The sequence below is a fragment of the Ursus americanus genome, chromosome 6 (assembly GCF_024610735.1).
Source record: "Ursus americanus isolate L20-20 chromosome 6, mUrsAme1.1.p, whole genome shotgun sequence".
NCBI lineage: Eukaryota > Metazoa > Chordata > Mammalia > Carnivora > Ursidae > Ursus > Ursus americanus.
In genome coordinates this window covers 83,676,956-83,696,768 of record NC_142132.1, presented here as the reverse complement: position 1 = coordinate 83,696,768, position 19,813 = coordinate 83,676,956, and the positions used below count along the sequence as shown (strand labels likewise).

The 19,813-nt window shown below is 48.2% G+C and overlaps 1 protein-coding gene across 1 annotated transcript in view; it reads left to right on the top strand.

Annotated features, from left to right (window-relative positions):
- The window catches only part of GPR137B (G protein-coupled receptor 137B), a 53,891-nt gene that overhangs the window by 20,700 nt on the left and 13,378 nt on the right, over positions 1-19,813 (top strand). Inside the window, exons 2-5 of the mRNA XM_045802317.2 lie at positions 2,405-2,454; positions 8,060-8,282; positions 10,224-10,373; positions 13,351-13,479. Coding sequence (XP_045658273.1) covers positions 2,405-2,454; positions 8,060-8,282; positions 10,224-10,373; positions 13,351-13,479 — 552 coding nt within the window. The remainder of the gene's footprint in view (positions 1-2,404; positions 2,455-8,059; positions 8,283-10,223; positions 10,374-13,350; positions 13,480-19,813) is intronic.

Genomic DNA, 19,813 nt, shown 5'->3' with positions numbered 1-19,813 from the left:
TTTCTCCGACTTATCTCACTTAGCACAATACCCCGTAGGTCCATCCATGTTGTTGCAAATGGCAACATCTCATTCTTTTTTAACCAAGTAATATTCCACTGTATGTACATACCCCGTCGTCTTTATCCATTCATCTATCGGGGGACACTTGGATGGCTTCCATACGTTGGCTGTCGGAAATAATGCTGCAGTAAACATAGGGGTGCAGATATCTTTCAAATTAGTGTTTTCGTTTTCTTTGGGTAAATACACCGTAAGGGAATTACTGGATTGTATGCTATTTCTCTTTTTTTTTTTTTTTTTTAAGATTTTATTTATTTATTTGTCAGAGAAAGAGAGAGAGCAAGAGAGCACAAGCAGGGGGAGCAGCAGGCAGATGGAGAGGGAGAAGCAGGCTCCCTGCTGAAAGAGGAGCCAGATGTAGGACTCGATCCCACGACCCTGAGATCATGACCTGAGCCAAAAGCAGAGACTTCACCAGCTGAGTCACCCAGGCGCCCCCAATATTTCTTTTTTTAATGTTTTGAAGGTTCTTCATATGGTTTTCCGCAGTGGGTCTTACGCACATGTAGTCTGAGAATTACCTACTGAAGGTCCTCAGGAGAATGCCTTTTAGAAGGCTCCCAGAGGAAAATGGCTTCTCTTGTTGCATATGTGTTCTGGGAACTGACCCATACAGTCCCCATGGAGGCTCCCTTGTGACATCTGCATCAGCACACTTAGCCACGAACTTGGGATCCGCTGTAGGATTTCCTGGGGTTACTTTCAGATATCCCTCTTGCACACGGATTTCTCACCGCGTCTTCCCCAGGCAAGGAGGCAATGATACTGTGTGGCCTCAGAGGCCCTGGAGCTGCCTGTTGTCTCCTCCCCTCCCCCAGGAACCATGCTCACGCTGCCCATCCTGTTCTGCCTTGTCCTTCACTCTGTCCAGCTCAGGCAACGTAACTGCCCCTTAGACACATATTTTCAGGGGCTGAGCAAAATCTGGGAGAAGCAACAAATGCAAAGGGAGCTGAGAAGCAGGAGAGTGTGCGAGGGGTTGGCGGGGAGAGGTGAGACCGCAGACCAGGCTGAGGCTGGGAGCGTGCTTAGGCGCTCCGTGCAGAGGAGCTTGCCGGGCAGCAGGGGATGCAGGTCCTGACACCATCCACAGCAAGGGCATCGCCCTTCTTGCAGTGTTGCCCCCTCCCCTGGACACCAGGGATCCGGGAGAGCACGGGCATGAGCACGTGTATTGCTGCTCTACCGTACCCCATCCCAGTTCCCTAGCCAGCCCCCCGACACCCCTGTGGGCCACCTGCGCTCGCCTCAGAAGCCCCCGTGTGCACGTGGTGTGGGCACAGCAGTCACGTCACAGTTGGGGCTGGAGCGTGAGCTGCCACCTACCTTTTCTCTCCTCTTCGCCTTCTCAGAGGCTCTGCCAGGTCGGCCGCCGCACCCTGCGTGGACACGTTAGTAATTGTGCAGGATACAAAAGATATGGAGAAATTCCCACACACAACATTTCTCCTGTAGATAATGGTCGTTTGATGCTTCTATGGCTTGGAGACATTGCAGATGGGCCGCAAAATTTGAGGCCTGGGTGGATGGGCACTTACATAGTCAAACAACATGGATTTGGTGCCAGTGAAAATTCTAAGAAAGGGTGAGGGCAGACTGTTGATCTCTACAGGAAGTACGGGTTGACATACGAATCTTTTTTTTTTTTTTTTTAAGATTTTATTTATTGATTCGACAGAGATAGAGACAGCCAGCGAGAGAGGGAACACAAGCAGGGGGAGTGGGAGAGGAAGAAGCAGGCTCATAGCGGAAGAGCCTGACGTGGGGCTCGATCCCATAACGCTGGGATCACGCCTGGAGCCAAAGGCAGACGCTTAACCTCTGGGCCACCCAGGCGCCCCGACATACGAATCTTATAAGAGAAATACTTGTCAGTGGTAGACCAGTAATACCTTTCCTCTTTTTTTTTTTTTTAAGATTTTATTTATTTATTCGACAGAGATAGAGACAGCCAGCGAGAGAGGGAACACAAGCAGGGGGAGTGGGAGAGGAAGAAGCAGGCTCCCAGCGGAGGAGCCTGATGTGGGGCTCGATCCCAGAACGCTGGCATCATGCCCTGAGCCGAAGGCAGACGCTTAACGACTGAGCCACCCAGGCGCCCCTCTTTTTCCCCTTTTTTATCCGTTTTCATCATTTTTTAAATATCTTTACTTTTGAAATTGTGTGGATAGCTTGAAAAATCTTTAGCTTAACAAACATTCTCACCTAGCAGGCATCTGGGTTTCAGAACCTGGGCCCTGGCACCTGGGTATAAAGGGGAAGAGGAGTTCCAAGTGATGATGTTGGTTTGTTGATAACAGTATACTGTACCCCCAACCCCCGTGTTGTTCTGTCATTGCAGGTGATTTTCAAAGCCAAGTCAAAATATTCTCCAGAATTACTCAAATACCGGTAAGTACCCTGGGGGGGATTTCCATCCTCATTCGGCAAATATATTTTTGACTGTTGAGGACTTGGTTAGGCACCCAGAGGCAGAAATGTAATCTGTGTCCTTGAGAAACAAACACTCTGTAAAGATGTCCTGAACAACACAAAAACTCACAGAATCCGGCAAAATAGCAGACGTTGGGGAGCATGAGCAATTTCTGCCCTGGGCTGCCGTGTGCTGTGCGAGTCACAGGAATTTTGTGGAAGAAGTCAGTCAGTGCTGGGCTGAAAGGAGAGGCTCGCAGTCTGGAAGGGAATGCCTTAAATCACATGCCAAGTTTACATGACGAGGTGGATAGGCATGTTTTTCCTGTGGTGGAGAGGGTTCATCGATGTCCCCAAATTTTCAGAGGTCTGTGACCCCAGCACCCTTAAGAGCAAGGAACCAGTGGCTTAAAAAAGGGTCAGACTTGGTCAGAGGATGGGGAGACAAGGCATTCAGAAGATAAGGGGCAGATGCATGGTGTCCTGATGTCCCTGCCCAGGACAGCTCCAATTGGGCATGGCAGACATGCCATGGGCAGACATTTCTGGAAAGGCGATTTTGGCCACTTACCTTCTTGAATCAAAATGAAAATTTAATTATTTTGTGACTTTAAAAATATGTAATAATGTATACATATTGTATTTTATTTAAACATATAATTTTAAATTTATAAACAGTTTTTATTTAAAATTCTGAAAGTGTATTTTTCTCAAGATATAATTGACATATAAGATTATATTAGTTTCAGGTATACCACAGAATGATTTGATATTGGCGTATTGCAAAATGGTCACCTTAGTAAGTCCAGTCAGCATCCATCACCATCTATGGTCATAAAAACTGTTGTTTCTTGTGATGAGAAGTTTTAAGATCATGAAAATGTATATTTTGATCTCCATTTTCTGTCCAGGAAAACTGAAATTCAGAAGGTATACAACAGCACTCGGGCCAAGAGACAGGTCATGAGACTCATGGTGTCGGTATTTGTTTTTTTCACTGATCTTGAAGTCTTTGTTCACTACTTTTTGGGTAGTTGAGTTTTGGTTTCTACCAGAGCACTCAACTGGGACTTCAGGGTCCACCATGAAAAAGTATTGGTCCTAAGGAGAGCCCTTTAAAGGAGCAGTTCCAAGTACACAGTCCCCTCCCTTCTCTGGTAACAAAGTAGCGGCCTTTCCTCTGCACCCATGATCTCTGCCTCCATCCTCTTTTTTTTTTTTTTTTAAAGATTTTATTTATTGATTCGACAGAGATAGAGACAGCCAGCGAGAGAGGGAACACAAGCAGGGGGAGTGGGAGAGGAGGAAGCAGGCTCATAGCGGAGGAGCCTGATGTGGGGCTCGATCCCATAACGCCGGGATCACGCCCTGAGCCGAAGGCAGACGCTTAACCGCTGTGCCACCCAGGCGCCCCATCTGCCTCCATCCTCTTGACTAAACATGTAGATCAGCCAGGGGAACTGGGGAGCCAAGAATGGGGGAAGACTGGGAGGAGGAAGAATATTCTGATTGGATCGTGGAGCTGATCTTATCTTGGAAGTGGTTGGTTGAGGCTGGGGTAATGAGGTCTCTTATAGAAGTGATATATGAAAGCACTGGTCAGAAAGGAAGGCTGTTTCAAAAGTTTTCAACCTCTGAGCCCTTGGGGGACAGGGTCTATGAGATGAGGGGGGGGGGCAGTACTTGATCCTTGAATCAAAGTGCAAACAGCAGGATGGGATGATTTTAGTGGGAGGGGATTTGCAGAGTTGAAGGTAGAAGACCAGGGGAAATTCGGTTGGATGGGATGTTGGGGCTGGAGAAGATGGAAGAGTTTCTTGAAGACAAGAGGGTGAGGTTTCAACGGGAGAAGCCTATTAACTCCGATGTAATAATAAACCCTCAGATTATTCAGGTTTACGCCCATCTTCTGTCTTCTCTGTTCAGTTCCCCATTTCTCTTAAGCCAGATGCTACTGCAGACATTTCAGGCCATGATTTATCCCTTGAGATGCTTCTGCATGTTGGCTTTTAAATAGACCGGCTTCCCTAACTGAACCACAACTCATTTGAAAACAAACACAAGCCATCAGTGTAGAACTAGTTGAAACTTCTCACCCCAAGCTCCTCCTGTAGCCGCTCAGTGTTTTTGAAGATGGTTTCTATTCAGCCCAACCAAGAACCACCCCATTTCCCAGTGCGGTCCCCCTGCTCCCTGACACACCTGCGAACTCTCGGCTTTGCTCTAGTTGGTGCCCCACTTGATTCAGTTTTTCTCTTAGCCTATATTGTTCCATCTTTGGCTTGGGAAGGTTGAATACTGGGCAGGGGGAGCTCAAGGACACCTTGATTTTAAGCATTTTTATCTGTTTTCCCTCTATCTTTGATTTTTTGGTGAGTAAAAGACATAACAAACCAGGCTTTGCTTTTCCTGTTCTGTAAGGAATCTAAGATCTCAGAAGGGAAATTTAAGCAACGCTCTACAAGCCATTGGTACCATCCCCTCACTGTAGGAGGCAGCAGAGCTCTTGCCTGTTGAGTGAGCTGGCAGCCCGCAGGCCTGGCACTTCTGTCCCCAGGCCGGTGGTCAGCTGCCTTGGAGTCTCCTCTCTGTGCCTGCGGACCAGCCAGAAGCCGATCCTTCTGGGCTCACAAGCAAAGTCATCTTCTCAGATGTGGAGTCCCATCGGTTTTCTTTTCCTTTGGTCTTGTTTTCTCATTATAGGCTGTTTATCCTGACCTTATGGTTTGAGCTGAGAAGAAGTAATTCTGGCACAGAGTGTCAAACACTGTTGCCATGGAAACGCACCCTTGCCATAGGATCGGTTCTGCACCCCCCCACCCCCACCCTGCAGGTTCTCTCTCTCTCCACACCTCCAAATCTCTCCCTTTCTTCCAGAGCCGCAGGCCCAGGGGGAAACGTTAAGTTTTGCAAGGTATTCTTTCTCATTATAAAAGTTCTATAAGCTCATTAGAAAAAGTTATAAAATAGAAAAAGGTTAGAAGCTTGTGAATATAGACATGTGGACAGCAAGAAACCAAATCTAGTGAACTCCCCCCTCCTGCCCCACAGAAACCCCCTCCAACTCTGAGGAGACACAGTGATGTTTTCTATTACAGGTTTTCACATGTATCTCCCAGGACAGTTGTTTGCCACATTTGTGAATTTGCTTTCTGACTTTGACCTTAATGTTAGATGACAAATACTTTGCCCATGTTGTTTCAAGTCTCACAACACAGCCGATTTCTGTAAGATAATAGCAGGCAGTTCAGCTCAGGTCGTGATCTTGGGGTCCTGGGATCGAGCCCCATGTCGTCATCCTCGGGCTCCCTGCTCAGCGGGGAGCCTGCTTCTCCTTCTCTTTCTGCCCCTCCCCTGTTTGTGTGTGTGCACGCTCACGCGCGCTCTCTCTGTCAAATAAATAAATAAAATCTTTTAAAAAAAGACAATACCAGGCAGAATTCTGTTTAGCAGGGGTCCTAGAGGCTCACCGAGTAGGATAGGATAGAAGTGGAAGGGCAGGAAGGTTTTAGGCAGAAAGAGCAGCTTGTGTAAAGACAGGGAGGTGGGGACACCCGGATGGGCTTCGGGCCAGCACACAGACTGGCTTAATTAGCGTGTGGGGCGCCCATCGATCGGCCTGGCTCCGTAGACTGACTGGAAGTGCAGGGGACTGGAGGGTGCGAGGGTGAGGTTGAGGGTGGGGGTCGGTCTGGACACCATCATATTGGGTTTAGGCAGAAGCGTGAGGCTGTGTGGTTGGTGACAATGGGAAAGGGGGCCTACAACTAGCGGAGCAGGAATAAAGAATCTGTTGAATGTGACAGCTGGTTAAACTGGGGGTGAGATCGATGATCTTTACGGTGTAGGAGTCTGCAAAAAATTGTGCCTGTCAGAGAAATAGGAAGACCGAGAGGAGTGCTGGAGGAGGAACATCGCGAACTAGGCTTGGGCGTGGTCTGAGGTGACAGCCTTGGCGCAGGCTGTTTGGAACGTGAGTCTGAATGTGGGACAGCGGCTGTGGCTCAAGACGAGCTTCATGAACTTAGTCGTCCGAGGCTGTGACTGAAGCTGTGAGAGTAAAGGTGTTTCCCAGGGGGTAGAGGACAGAGCCAAGGGTGTCGTCACTTTGGGGGAGGAAGAGGAACCAGGGGCTATCCAGGGGCAGCTCAGAGGAATGGGAGGCAGGAGTAGGGCTGTGGTGCGATGGACAAGGGAGCTCTGGAAGGCAGGGAAAGATGGCGGCCAAGAGTTGACACCTTTCCATCTGGGAGTAGGTCATGGGGGCCTGGGAGAATGTGGGGTCGGCAGGGGAGTACCTGTGGAGGAAGGAAAGACGGGACGAGCTGAAGACTTTCTAGAAGTTGCTGTTAACCAAAGGAGAAGCTGGGGTGAGACCTTGAGGCTCCGTGGGGTGAGGACAGAGGAGTAACAAGACAAGAAGGCACAGGGCCCACTGGATTCTCACAGCGGCTCTTTGAGGCAGGATGGGAGTCCTCATCTCTCTCTTTTATAAATAAGGACACACAGCCCAGAGTGACCGAGAGTCTGGCCCGATGTCTCAGGTCCGTGTGTCTCTGGGTCACACCGGGCAGATGAGAGCAAAGGGGGGGAAGGAAGGAGGGTGGGACAGAGGCTTGGTTGCCATTGTGTGAAAATCCAAGATGGAAAGGCACGGCAGGGGGCCAATCATACTAGCTGTCGTGGGTGCTGCACGGTCCGTGTCAAGGTATGCCTGGCTTCGTCACCCTTGACTTCCATGTTCTCTTTCTCCCTGTGCTCCAACCCCCACGGGTCCTGTCAGTGACATGATGTCTGGAGCTGGGACTGTCATCCAGGAACCTTTTTTTTTTTTTTTTAAGATTTTTGTTGGAGAGTGGGAGCACGAGCAGGGGGGAGGGGTAGAGGGAGAGGGAGAAGCAGAGGGGTAGAGGGAGAGGGAGAAGCAGAGTCCTTGCCGAGCAAGGAGCCCAATGTGGGACTTGATCCCCAGACCCTGAGATCATGACCTGAAGATCATGAGCTGAAGGCAGACGCTTCACAGACTGAGCCCCCCAGGCGCCCTGTCACCCAGGTTTCTATGTCCCGATCTGTTACAGCTTTGGAAGACAGTCTAGCTTCAAAACCGGTTTTAGTTGACAGTTTTCATATTTGGATTTACAAACGTAGGCAGCTTAGACCCAGTCTGTTTTTGAGCCAAGCAAATCTCTTCTTTATTTGCATGTTTATTGAAGGAAGTCAACAACATGGACAGTCCTGAAGAGAAGCTTGAGGCTGCCGACTTTAGTTTTAGTAAATCCAAGAAGTCTTTCTGTAGACCTTGCTCTACTCACTAAGGAAGTCTACAGGCTGAAAATGGCCTGGGACCCAGCCAGCCTGCGTCCGTTCAGCCTCGGGCAGGGGGCTGTGGCAGACGGCACCACCTCCCAGAGGCAGGAGACACGAGGCTCCCAGGGCACCTTCTGGAGGGCACCGTTCGTAGCTGATCTGTAATCTGGATCTGGGAACAGCTACCTCCAAAACGTGCACGCTTAGGTGTTAACGTTGGCACGTTCTGCTTCCAGCGCTTGCCCCCAAAATACTGCATTTCTCTGGTCCTTTCCAGGTTGCCCCTCTACCTGGCCTCACTCTTCATCAGCCTCGTTTTCCTGTTGGTGAATTTAACCTGTGCAGTGCTGGTGAAGACAGGAAATTGGGAGAGGAAGGTCATCGTCTCCGTGCGTGTGGCCATTAATGACACGCTCTTTGTGCTGTGTGCCGTCTCCCTCTCCATCTGTCTCTACAAAATCTCTAAGATGTCCTTGGCCAACATTTACTTGGAGTCAAAGGTAGGTGGGAATGCGGTCAGGATCCCTTATTAAACTGACTCTGAAAATAGTTTCCTGGTTGCAAACAGGACTCAGCACATACCTCTCACACCTGACCTCCTACAAATGATTCGCCATACTGCGCTTGCCAAAACACAGAGCTATGTAGTTTGTTGAACTTTGTACGCAAGAAGACTTCCATTCGAGGTGGCTCCGAGGGTACTGGAGTGTGCAGAATTACGGGCCGGGAGGTGACCTCTGGTTTATAGATACAGTGTTTAACCAACATTTTAAAGGACTTGCAGGATTGCTTGTGCTGATGATACTAGTAGAAAGACACACCCAGTGTCCCCTGTGTTCCAGGCACGTTGAGATCAGCATTCTGCATGCGTAAGCTCATGGAGTCCTCCCAAATCTCTGGGAGTAGGTATCACCCCCACTTGGGAGACCGGGAGACCGGGGCACAGAGGTCAGTAGCTTGCCCTGGGTTGCCCCACGCAGCCCGTGGATGGAGAGCCCGGCTTCGGACTCAGCAGTCTGGCTGCAGGCTCTGTCAGATTCGGATGGAGGCTCACCCCGGACGGACCGACGTGCCCGTGAGAGGACAGTGGACATGCCATTGTGGGCACTGCCCCCTGGAGTTGAGGACAGCGATCGTCTCTTGCCGATGGGTCAGAGATGGAGCCAGACGGGACGAGAGGCAAGCTCGGTTTGCTGCTGTGCCACACAGCCCGGAATCTGGCTTCTCCTTCCCTTCCCCAGAGTTGTAGGGAAGGGCAGACACACTCATGGCCCCCGGTCGGCCTCATCCCAAGTCTCCCGTGGTTGGGAAGCCTGGGGAAGTGTGGAGGCCGCAGAGGGGCCTTGGTTTTCTCACTTAGGCAATGATTGAGAGATTTCTGTAGCTGCTCTGCATCTCACCTCTGGAACCCACGCGGCCCATGTGGCTGTAATCAGTCTTGCACCTGGAGACTGTGAGGAGCTCTGTCTCCCACGATACTGTGTCTGAAATCTGGGCCTCTGACTTCAGGATCACAGAGCCTCAGCGAGGCATCCCGTGACCTGGCTGACCTCTGGCAAGGTCCCAAGAGACTTGACTAGGGCAGGAGTAGTTTTCTCGTTCATGAGTTTTGACAGATTTTAGACTTGATTGTCCCTTAACATTGTCTGTTGTTTATCTTATCTCCCATGTGCGGGAGATCCAAGGGTCTTGAAAACAGAATGGTGGCTTTACAGGAAGGGTTACTTTTCACTTACCAAATGACCATTTAGATCACCCCTCTGGCAAACAAGGTGTTAAACTGCTACTGGCAAAATAAAATATCTTGTTAATGAGTGACTTCCAAGTGAAAATCTCACAAATCACTTTCAGCTTTTTGGTCACGTTAACTCTGCGTTTCTAGCTAGGGGCCCTTTAACTGGCTGTAAATTGATAGCTTCATAGATGGGGGACGAGTCACCGATTGCCATGTAATTCTAAGTCTGGAGTGATACTGGGATTTCCAGCCTAGAAGATTCTAGAATTTGAGGACGCCCTCCCTGCCTGGATCCACGGTCTACTGGGATCCCAGCCGCCACCCTGGTGGGGTCAGTTGTCCCCAGGCCAGGGGCTGGGCAGTGGGCTCCTAAGTCGGGAGGTCGTCTTGGGAGATTGAAGAGCATAAGCCACCCGGCCTTCTCATTCTTACAAACCTGGGCTGTAGGCAAATGGCCCATGTTTTAAGGCATCTCCAAATCACCTCCCAGATTTTGAACCATCTATACGAAGATCATCTGAAATTTTAGGAGGGGGTGTGGTATTAGGTGAGGCTTGGGTGTGGGTTTACCGTCTGAGGGCAGACGCTGCAGTGCGTCCCCGAGGGCTGAAGGGTTTACGAGGTCTGAACCCAGGCCGGGTTCTGGGACAAGGCTGGTGTCTTGGACCTCCAATGGGCGCCCCCTTCATGGCTCCCTCTTTTCCAGGGCTCCTCTGTGTGTCAAGTGACAGCCATCGGTGTGACCGTCATCCTGCTTTACACCTCCCGAGCCTGCTACAACCTGTTCATCCTGTCGTTTTCCCAAAGCAAAAACGTCCATTCCTTTGACTACGACTGGTACAATGTATCAGACCAGGTCAGTGGCCGCCAGGGATGGGTCCCCTGAACGGCGAGTCTGCTTCACAGCAGCCCACGCAGCAGAGAGGGGTGAGCTCCTTGCTTCTGCTGCTAGATTCCTGGGTGACCTTGACCGTCACTCACCTGTGTGGCGTCTGCATCCTCATCTGGAAAATGGGGTCATAGTATCTGCCTTGTTCCACCCCATGTCTTCTGAGAAAACTAGGGTCTGTGTGTACACACACACACACATACACATACACACACGCACAAACCTCTAGTTTCTGGGGCTCTGGACAAGCAGTACTTAAAAAGCTTTCAAGTGCTTCTGTATAAATGTAAGATGGTTTTAATAAGGGTGAAATTTTCCAAGGTAAAACAGATTATATACAGGTTTCAGAAAATACGTATAATTGGCTTTTTTATTTTTAATTTTTTTAAGATTTTATTTATTTGTCAGAGAAAGAGAGCACAAGCAGGGGGTAGGAGGAGGGGCAGAGGAAGAAGCAGGCTCGCTGCTGAGCAGGGACCCCAAGGCAGGACTTGATCCCAGGATTCTGACATCATGACCTGAGCCGAAGGCAGACCCCTCACCGACTGAGCCTCCCAGGCGTCTCTAAAACTATGGCTTTTTAAAAATGGAGCATGGAGACAGGATTTGAGGAAATCGAGACAAAAATGACTAGGAGTTTAAAGGTGTTGGTAAAAGCTCCTTTACCCAATGGTCCCCCTATGACATTCTCTCCTACTTAATATATTCTAGAAACTCATGAACTATAAGTTATAAAGCAGTGAACAAAGGTAGTGACCTATCATCTGGCATTCTTTTTTTTTTTTTTTTTAAAGATTTTATTTATTTATTCGACAGAGATAGAGACAGCCAGCGAGAGAGGGAACACAAGCAGGGGGAGTGGGAGAGGAAGAAGCAGGCTCATAACGGAGGAGCCTGATGTGGGGCTCGATCCCATAACGCCGGGATCACGCCCTGAGCCGAAGGCAGACGCTTAACCGCTGTGCCACCCAGGCGCCCCTCATCTGGCATTCTTGTTCACAAAAGCTGAAAATAAAAGCATGGGAATGAGTGGCATCCTCTCATTTGAGAAATACTGATTCTTTGTCACGCTGGACAGAGTGCTGGGGATACAAACACGCACAGACTGCGCCCTGCCCGCAGCCGGAGTTTATGTCCCCGAGGAAAACAGACACACAGATCAGCCCTTACAATAAACAGAACTTCTGTTTTATAATAGGAGTCTGCTGGATTGAATTGTAAAAGGCTCCTTAACTTTTCCTGGAAAAATGCTGAATACTCAACTATATATAAATGCACTTCTAAAATCCCAATAGTTCTTGCTCCCTGGACCGGATCAGCACTCGAGAAGAAGGCATTAAATGCCCCCGATAAGCATGTGAGGACAAGGTGAAATCCAGAGGGCCACGGGGAAGGTGTTAGAATTAGGAAGGATTAAAAGCACCACCATCACCCAAACCGCTCCCACATACAGGATGGGAGAAATCTGGGCCAGGCGCTGCTGAAGGTGTGCCCTGTTTCGAGAAAATCAAATATATAAAAATTGAAACTTGAAACAATAAATTAGAGACTTATTCATAAGACCGAAGGATTTCCTTGCAGTAAAATATCCATCATACCTGCTGTCGTAACCACTTGCACGTGTATCGCGGCTCCCTGGCATTGGGCACGGTCCCCTTGCTGGGCAGCGTCACCGCCGTCCGTCCCAGAACTTGCTCTTCTCCCAGCCTGAAACTCCGTACCCATCAAACAGTAGAGGTTAGGCTTTAACAAAATAATTAGTTCAGCTTTTCTTTCAGGTAAGGGCTTATAATGATAACAAATTTTTTTTTTCAGATTTTATTTATTTGACAGAGAGAGAGGCAGCGAGAGAGGAACACAAGCAGGGGGAGTGGGAGAGGGAGAAGCAGGCTCCCAGTGGAGCAGGGAGCCCAATGCAGGCCTCCATCCCGGAACCCTGGGATCACACCCCGAGCCGAAGGCAGGTGCTTAACGACTGAGCCACCCAGGCGCCCCAATGATAACAAATTTATAACGCAAAATGATAATGCAATTTAAAAAATTCTGTTGTTTTTAGGGGGATATTTATTTATGAATATCTAGACCTGTTGTGTTGCAACCAAAATAACCTGGAGCAAACCCTACAGACGGCCACGCACAGCATGTTATCTGTGTAGGAGGGAGGAGGGGCAGCGTGGTCTGAGCTGAGTGAGAGACGGGATGCGAGGTGCAGAGCTGGGGAGGCGGTTCCTGCAGTGGCCAGGCGATGCACCTCGGACACGACACCCTGGAGGGGGCAGGAGGATCCACTTCGGCCATCAGCCCCTCGCGGCTTGGTTTTGGTGCACCTCGTCTGAAACGCTGCCCTTTGTGGCGAGCTGTGCAGACGCGACCGTGCACACGCGCCCCGGGCCCTGCGGGAGGGGGCCAGACTTCGCAGCAGGCTGGTTCGGCCGTCTCACTGTCCTGACAAACATCCGGGACTCCGAACAGCTTTCTTCCAGACGATGTAGCCAGGAGCAAGCTTTAAAGGATAAAGAATAGGATATGAGGACTATGAAGAGAAGTTTGATGTGTTTATGCCAGGGATGAGACAGAGGGTCACGGTTATAGGCTGTTCTCAAAAATTTGGGAGGGAGTGACCTAACATCACCTTATGTGATTGTTGAAAGAAAGAAAATCAACTTAAACTTGAGAGACTTAACTTGGACCTAAGGAAGGTTTTGGAGGTGAAGTAATAGCATCAGAGATGGGCAGTCTCTGTCTTTGACTGTTTTGAAGATGAGAGTATCTGCCCTGTGCGGTTGGAGTAACTCCCCACCTGAGGTCCTGACCATGGGTAGTACTTGATACTTGATTTCAGTGTACACGTTGTAGGGAAGGAACCACACCCTATTAGACTTGGTCTCTGTTCCCATTAGGAAGAATCAAATCACACTGCTTTCCTCCCCTCGCTTCTCAACAGGCGGATCTGAAGAATCAGCTCGGAGATGCGGGATACGTGGTATTTGGAGTGGTCCTTTTCGTCTGGGAGCTCTTACCTACCACCTTAGTCGTTTACTTCTTCCGCGTTAGAAACCCTACAAAGGACCTTGTAAGTAACCCATCTTCTAGTTGCGGAAAGTATCTCCTGCTTCTCATCATAAAACATACAGTCGGGTTTTGTCCTCAGATTTTCAGGAGCGTGTCTCTTCCATGCTGTTGTGATGTAGAAAGTTCCCTTGTCTGTCTGAGACAGTCTTTTCCTTAACTCTTTGTGAGGGGAATTGTTTTTTTCAGCATCGGTTTTAGAGAAGAAATGAAAGTTGCATCTCAAGGCCTGGAGAGAGTGATTAACTGTTTTTCCTAATTCAACAACAGTCTCACTGGTATCTCATCCTTGACTTGGGGAAAACTATATAAGCTTTTATTTTAGGAAAGGGAAATAGAAAATGGCACTTGAGTTCTTCTGCCCCGCGTTATGCTGGACAGTGAGTTGGGAACTCGGTGAGATGGAAATAAAAACATCATGAGGGATGCCAACCCCACTCCCCTGCTTCAGCCAGCTTTGCATAAATGTCCTATGAGGACAGGACAGAAAATGCACAACTTGGGAGAGTGAGGAAACTGCTGGGAACTTTTGCTCCGTAAATTATTCCAGCCACATTAACGAGTGGCGGAATTTTGAGTCACTGATCTGTGAAACCCACAGAAAAGTGTAGTGAGTAGTTTTTGGCCAGTGTGAGCCAAGTGTGGGTGGGCGGTAAGGAAAACACAGATATATAACCAACCTGATGTATTCCACCTGGTTTCTTCTTTCTTTTTTTTTTTCAGAGTTATATATTTGAGAGAGAATGCTAGCGGCAGGGAGGGGGAGAGGGAAAGAGAGAATCTCAAGCACACACCGGCTGAGTGTGGAGCCCAGTGTGGGACTTGATCTCATGACCCTGAGATCATGACCTGAGCCGGAATCAGGAGTTGGCCGCTGAACCGACAGAGCCATCTAGGCGCCCCTACCCTGTTTTCTTCTTATTCATCTCTGGATAGTCACTCATGAGCCAGAAACAGAAGAAATAAATAAATAAGGGCAAGCCTGGCCTGGGGCGGGTGGGGCAGCACAGCCCCACCGGGGGCCCTTGCAGGGAATGCGGTAGGCAGCATTTTCTAGATCTCAGGATCCGTTTCTTCCCTTCCATTATTTTGCGCTGTGGGACGGGGGCCCTGCACTTCATCTGACCTCTGCTTGTTTTGGGGACAGCTGGAGGCGTCTGTAAAGTCAGACCCTCAGCACTCTGGCCCAGTAGCGCAGAAGTGGGACAGATAGGCGGCGGGTTCCAGGCCGTGAGTCCGGGTGCCTTGTTTTCCTTCCTTCCCTGAAGTTTGCGGGCACCTCGCTGGGGCAGGGGATTGGGAGGGGGTGGACTCCCCCAGCTCTGCGTGCACCTTTCCGTCAGCTGTCAGCATGGGCTCCGGGAACCTAAGGCAGCCTGAAGGAGAGTAGATTTCCGCATTTAATGAGAAAGGCTCGTGTGATGCTGTTCAAAGTACTGTTTTACTGAACGAATACAGGATGATGGTTGTGCGCCCGCAGGTCTCATTGTCCAGGGAAACCTGTCCTCCCTAACGCACCCCGTGTAGATGCAGTCACTTCGTTCTTGTGCTTGAATAGACCTGCTGTTCTCAAGCTTTTATGTCTCAGGACACCTCCCAGCCATTGCTCTTTTGTACTGAGCTGTAACTGACGTGGTAGTTCCGGGCGTACGATGTCGTGATTGGGTATCTGCAGCTATTACGAAGCGATCCTGTAAGTCCAGCCGTCAGCCATCACTACACAGCCATGATTTTCTCTCTTGTGGTGAGAACTTTCAGGGTCTGCTCTCCTAGCTACTTTCAAATATGCAGAACACTATTATTAACTGCAGTCAGCATGCTGTACGTGACACCCCAGGACTTCGTCATTTTATAACCGGAAACTTGTACCTTTTTCCCCCTTCCACCCATTTCACCCAGTCCCCATCCCCCACCTCAGGCGACCACCCATCAGTTCTCTGTGCCCGTGCTGGGGTTTTCTCTGTTTGCTCTTCGATTCCACATAAGTGAGATCATACAGTATTTATCTTATTCTGTGTGACTTATTTCACTTAGCACAACGTCCTCAAGGTTTATCCATGTTGTGATAAAGGGCAGGATCTGGGTGGGGTTTTTGTGGTTGAGTAGTGTTCCATTATAGATGTATTTTCTCTGCCCTCTCATCCATCCATGAACTCTCAGGTTGTCCCCACGTCTTGGCTCTTGTAAGTAACACTACAGTGAACATGAGGGTGCAGACATCTCGTCAGATTAATGCTTTCATTTTCTTCAGATAAATATGCAGAAGTGTGATTGCTGGATCATAAGACAGTTCTACTTTTACTCTTTTGAGGAGCCCCATGCTGTTTTCCCCAGCGGCTGCACCCATGTACGTTCCCAGCCGCAGTGAGTGAACAAGGGCTCCCTTGTCTGCACATCCTCGCCAACACGTATTTGCCGTCCTGTTGAGGTCAGCCATCCTGACAGGTGCGAGGTATAGCTCAGGGCAGTTTTCATTCGCGTTTCCCTGATGATGAGTGACGTTGAGCATCTTTTCCTGTTACCTGTTGGCCGTCTGTAGGCCTTTGGGAAAATGTCTGTTCGGGTCCTTTGCCTATTTTTTGATTGGATTGTATTTTGCTGTCGGGTTGTAGGAGTTCTTCGTGTATTTTGGCTGTTGACCCCTATCAGATACATGATTTGCGAACATCTATTCAGTCGGTTGCCTTTTCATTTTGTTGATGGTTTCCTTTGCTGTGTGGAACCGTTTTCCATTTGACGTGCCCCCCTTGTTTATTCTTGCTTTTGTTGCCTTTACTTTTGGTGTCAAATCCAAATCATCATCACCAGGTTTTCTTTTAGGGGTTTTATGGTTTCAGTTCTTACGTATTTAAGTATTTAATCCGTGTTGAATTAATTTTTGTGTGTGGTGTAAGACAGTCGTCCAATTTCACTCTTTTCCATGTGGCTGTCCAGTTTTTTCCAGACTGTTTATTGAACAGACTGTCATTTTTCCCATTGTGTATTCATAGCTGCTTTGTTGTAAAGAACTTGACCATATAAGTATGGGTTTCTTCTGGGCTCTCTATTCTGTTCCATTGATTTATGTGTCTGGTTTTATGCCACTATCATACTGTTTGGATTACTACTGCTTTGTGATATAGTTTGAGATCAGGGAGCGTGATGCCTCCAGCTTTGTTCTTCTTTTTCTAGACTCTTTGACTCTTCACAGTTACACTGATAAATTATTGAGCAGCTGCAAAAGCTCTTGTTTGGAGGGGTGTGTGTGTGTGTGTGTGTGTGTGTGTGTGTGTAAAAATTTTTTTAGAAAAATTCACTATACATAATAAATCCATTACATGTTGCCATAAAAATGTTTTCTGAGAAAGAACATTTTCCAAAACAAAATAGGAGAGTAGCATTGTTTTGAAATTTTCAGATTTTTTGTACCTGGTTTAGTAGAAGACCGCTGGGTTCTATGTGCTTCTGCATTCAACCTGTTGTGAGACATTGTTTTGGTTGAGTAAAGAATGTAAAGAAAATTCAGCCTCACAGAAATATATATTTGCAGGAAAGTGGAGTGATTTAATACCTTTTAACATAATTGTGGATATTTTTCTTTGATATCAAAAAGTGAACAAGTTGTGGTTTCTTAAAGGTTAGTTGCAATATGGAATCTAACACCACACCAGTAAACTCTTCACATTGTGTCAAACGTTAACATCCATCCGTTTATTGTGCACTTTGAATGGATCTTTTCCCCATGCGTGGCCTTTTTTATTGGTTACTTGGAAAAGACTGGTTTACTGAGTTATGCAGATCTTCCAAATGTTAAAATTTACTCATTAAATATCACCACTGATCATTTCAGGAAAATCTTTAAAGTATTGGGATGCCATCAAGCTCATGGTGGGGGATACCAGTTTTCTAAAGCTTTAATTTTTGCTTAAAAGCTCAAATTTGATAAATGATAAATGCTATCTCTCCATTTGACAGTTCAATTACTTTCAAGTAATGGTGTGTCTGCCAAACAGCCATGTCCGAAAAAGCGTGGTTTGTCTGAGATGTGAAGTTGCATGAAAAAAGGTAGCTGCCACTCAGACAGCTGTGCGGGTCTTTCCCTGAAACAGCTGTCTCACAGCAGATGTGCTGTGTGCTTGCTTCCCACTCTGTCACAGAACATATTAAAAAGACCCAAGGACTGAGATTTCATAAAACTAATAACTTTTACTGCTTTGTCACAGAGATTTTTTTTTTTAAAGATTTTATTTATTTATTCGACAGAGATAGAGACAGCCAGAGAGAGAGGGAACACGAGCAGGGGGAGTGGGAGAGGAAGAAGCAGGCTCATAGCGGAGGAGCCTGATGTGGGGCTCGATCCCACAACGCCGGGATCACGCCCCGAGCCGAAGGCAAACGCTTAACCGCTGTGCCACCCAGGCACCCCGAGATTCTTTTTTTTTTTAAGATTTCTTTTTGACAGAGAGAGAGAAAGCAAGCAGGTGGTGGGCAGGAGCAGAGGGAGAGGGAGCGATAGTCCAGGCAGACTCCCTGCTGACCGTGGAGCCCAACGTGGGGCTCGATCTCATGACCCGGAGATCACGACCTCGGCCAAAACCAAGTCAGATGCTTAACTGACGGCTCCACCCGGGTGCCCCTGTCAAAGCCATTCTTCAGTGAAGCGGATTGTAACTGGTTCGCAGTGGTGGTGACTACAGTGGCTGCCGGGTGTTGGTGCCGCTGCTTGAAAACCTGCCAGAGCAGGAGGCTTTCGCACAGTTAGTGCTGGTGTTGAGAGCGGGACAAGGCAAGTACATCTCAACACCAGTCGTGAAGTCATCACCGTGCAGATCCCTGAGAAGATCTCAGGGACCACACTGAGGACAAGCACTCATCAGCAGCACAGCCGTGAATTAAAATGATTCTTATGCCCTGAACAATGTTCTCTCCTAATTTACTACAAGGAAGTGGCTTCAGTAGGAAGGCTGCGTCATCCTAAATAGAAAAACATTTTCCCTTTTCTGCTCATGAAGGAACTCTCATTAGCAGAGAATGTGGGTGTCAGATTTGGCTTGGGAGACACCAGTGTTCGGAAAATATCCTCAGGCAAGACCGCCAGCGTTAATGCCGTCTGTGCATGCAGAATTCGGTAAACTCAGCCAAGCACCGTGTAGTGCTTACACGCACTAGGAGCTGTTCTCCACGGCACTTAAATACGTTCTGTTCTTGAATCCTCACACTAAGCCTCTGAGATAGAAACTGTTATCACACTTAGATGAGGGGACAGGCTCCGGATCACGTGGCTCCCTGGCGACGGAGCTGGGATCAAACCAAGGCAGTCTGGCTCCCAAGGCCGTAACATTAATTACTGGGCTATGCTGTGGCTTTCCTTGGCATAAAGTTTGAAGACACTAAATTGCTAATATGTATGACTCAGTAATAATCTTATTGCTATCTGTAATTCCTATAAGTGCTCGGAGAAAAAAAATAGTCTGATACTCCTTTGCGTAAGTGAGGGGGAATTTATAACCCATCTCCTATTCATTGACTTTAAAAGAGCACATTGCAGCTGGGAATTTCTTTAAACTGTTATCTACCCTTTGGATCCATAATGTAATCGGCATAAACAAGCCTCTCCCTCCACCTGGCAGTGTAACTGTAGTCCAAGTGTGGCTCTCTGCCACCCAGCTCAGAACCCCGAGGGTACTTGGTGTCAGGACTGATTCCCAGATCAGAATCTCCAGGGAGGTTCTGGGAATCACATTTTAAATACTAAGCACCCCAGGCGATTTGAATGCAGTGTGAAGTTTGAGAATCTCCATGTTTTTGGTTGTTGTTGCTTAAACAGCTTTATTGGGCTACAACGCCCATACCATGCAACTCACCCATGTCCTGTGTGCAGCTCAGTGGTTTGGGGTGTACGCAGATATGGACAAGCATCACCCAGTTTGAGAACATTTTTTATCACCTCAAACAGAAACCCATACCCATTAGCTATCACTTCCCCTCCCCCAGCCCCTGAGCAACTATTCATCTGTGTCTGTCGATTTTCCATGCTGGAATTCCACAGGAATAGGACTGTCCAGCGTGTGGTTTTCTGTGACTGGCTTCTTTCACTTAACATACGGTTTTCAGGGTTCATCCGTGTTGTAGTGTGCATTAGTGCTTTATTCCTTTTTATGGCTGAATAATATTTCATTGTGTGGCTATGTCCCATCTTGTTCCCATTTCTTAGCTCTTATGAACAGTGCCGCTATGAACATCAGTGTATAGGTTTCTGTGTGAACAAGCCTTCAAAGGCGCCTGGGTGGCTCAGTTGGTTAAGCGTCTGACATGATCTCAGGGTCCCAGGATCGACCCCTGCCTCAGGCTCCCTGCTC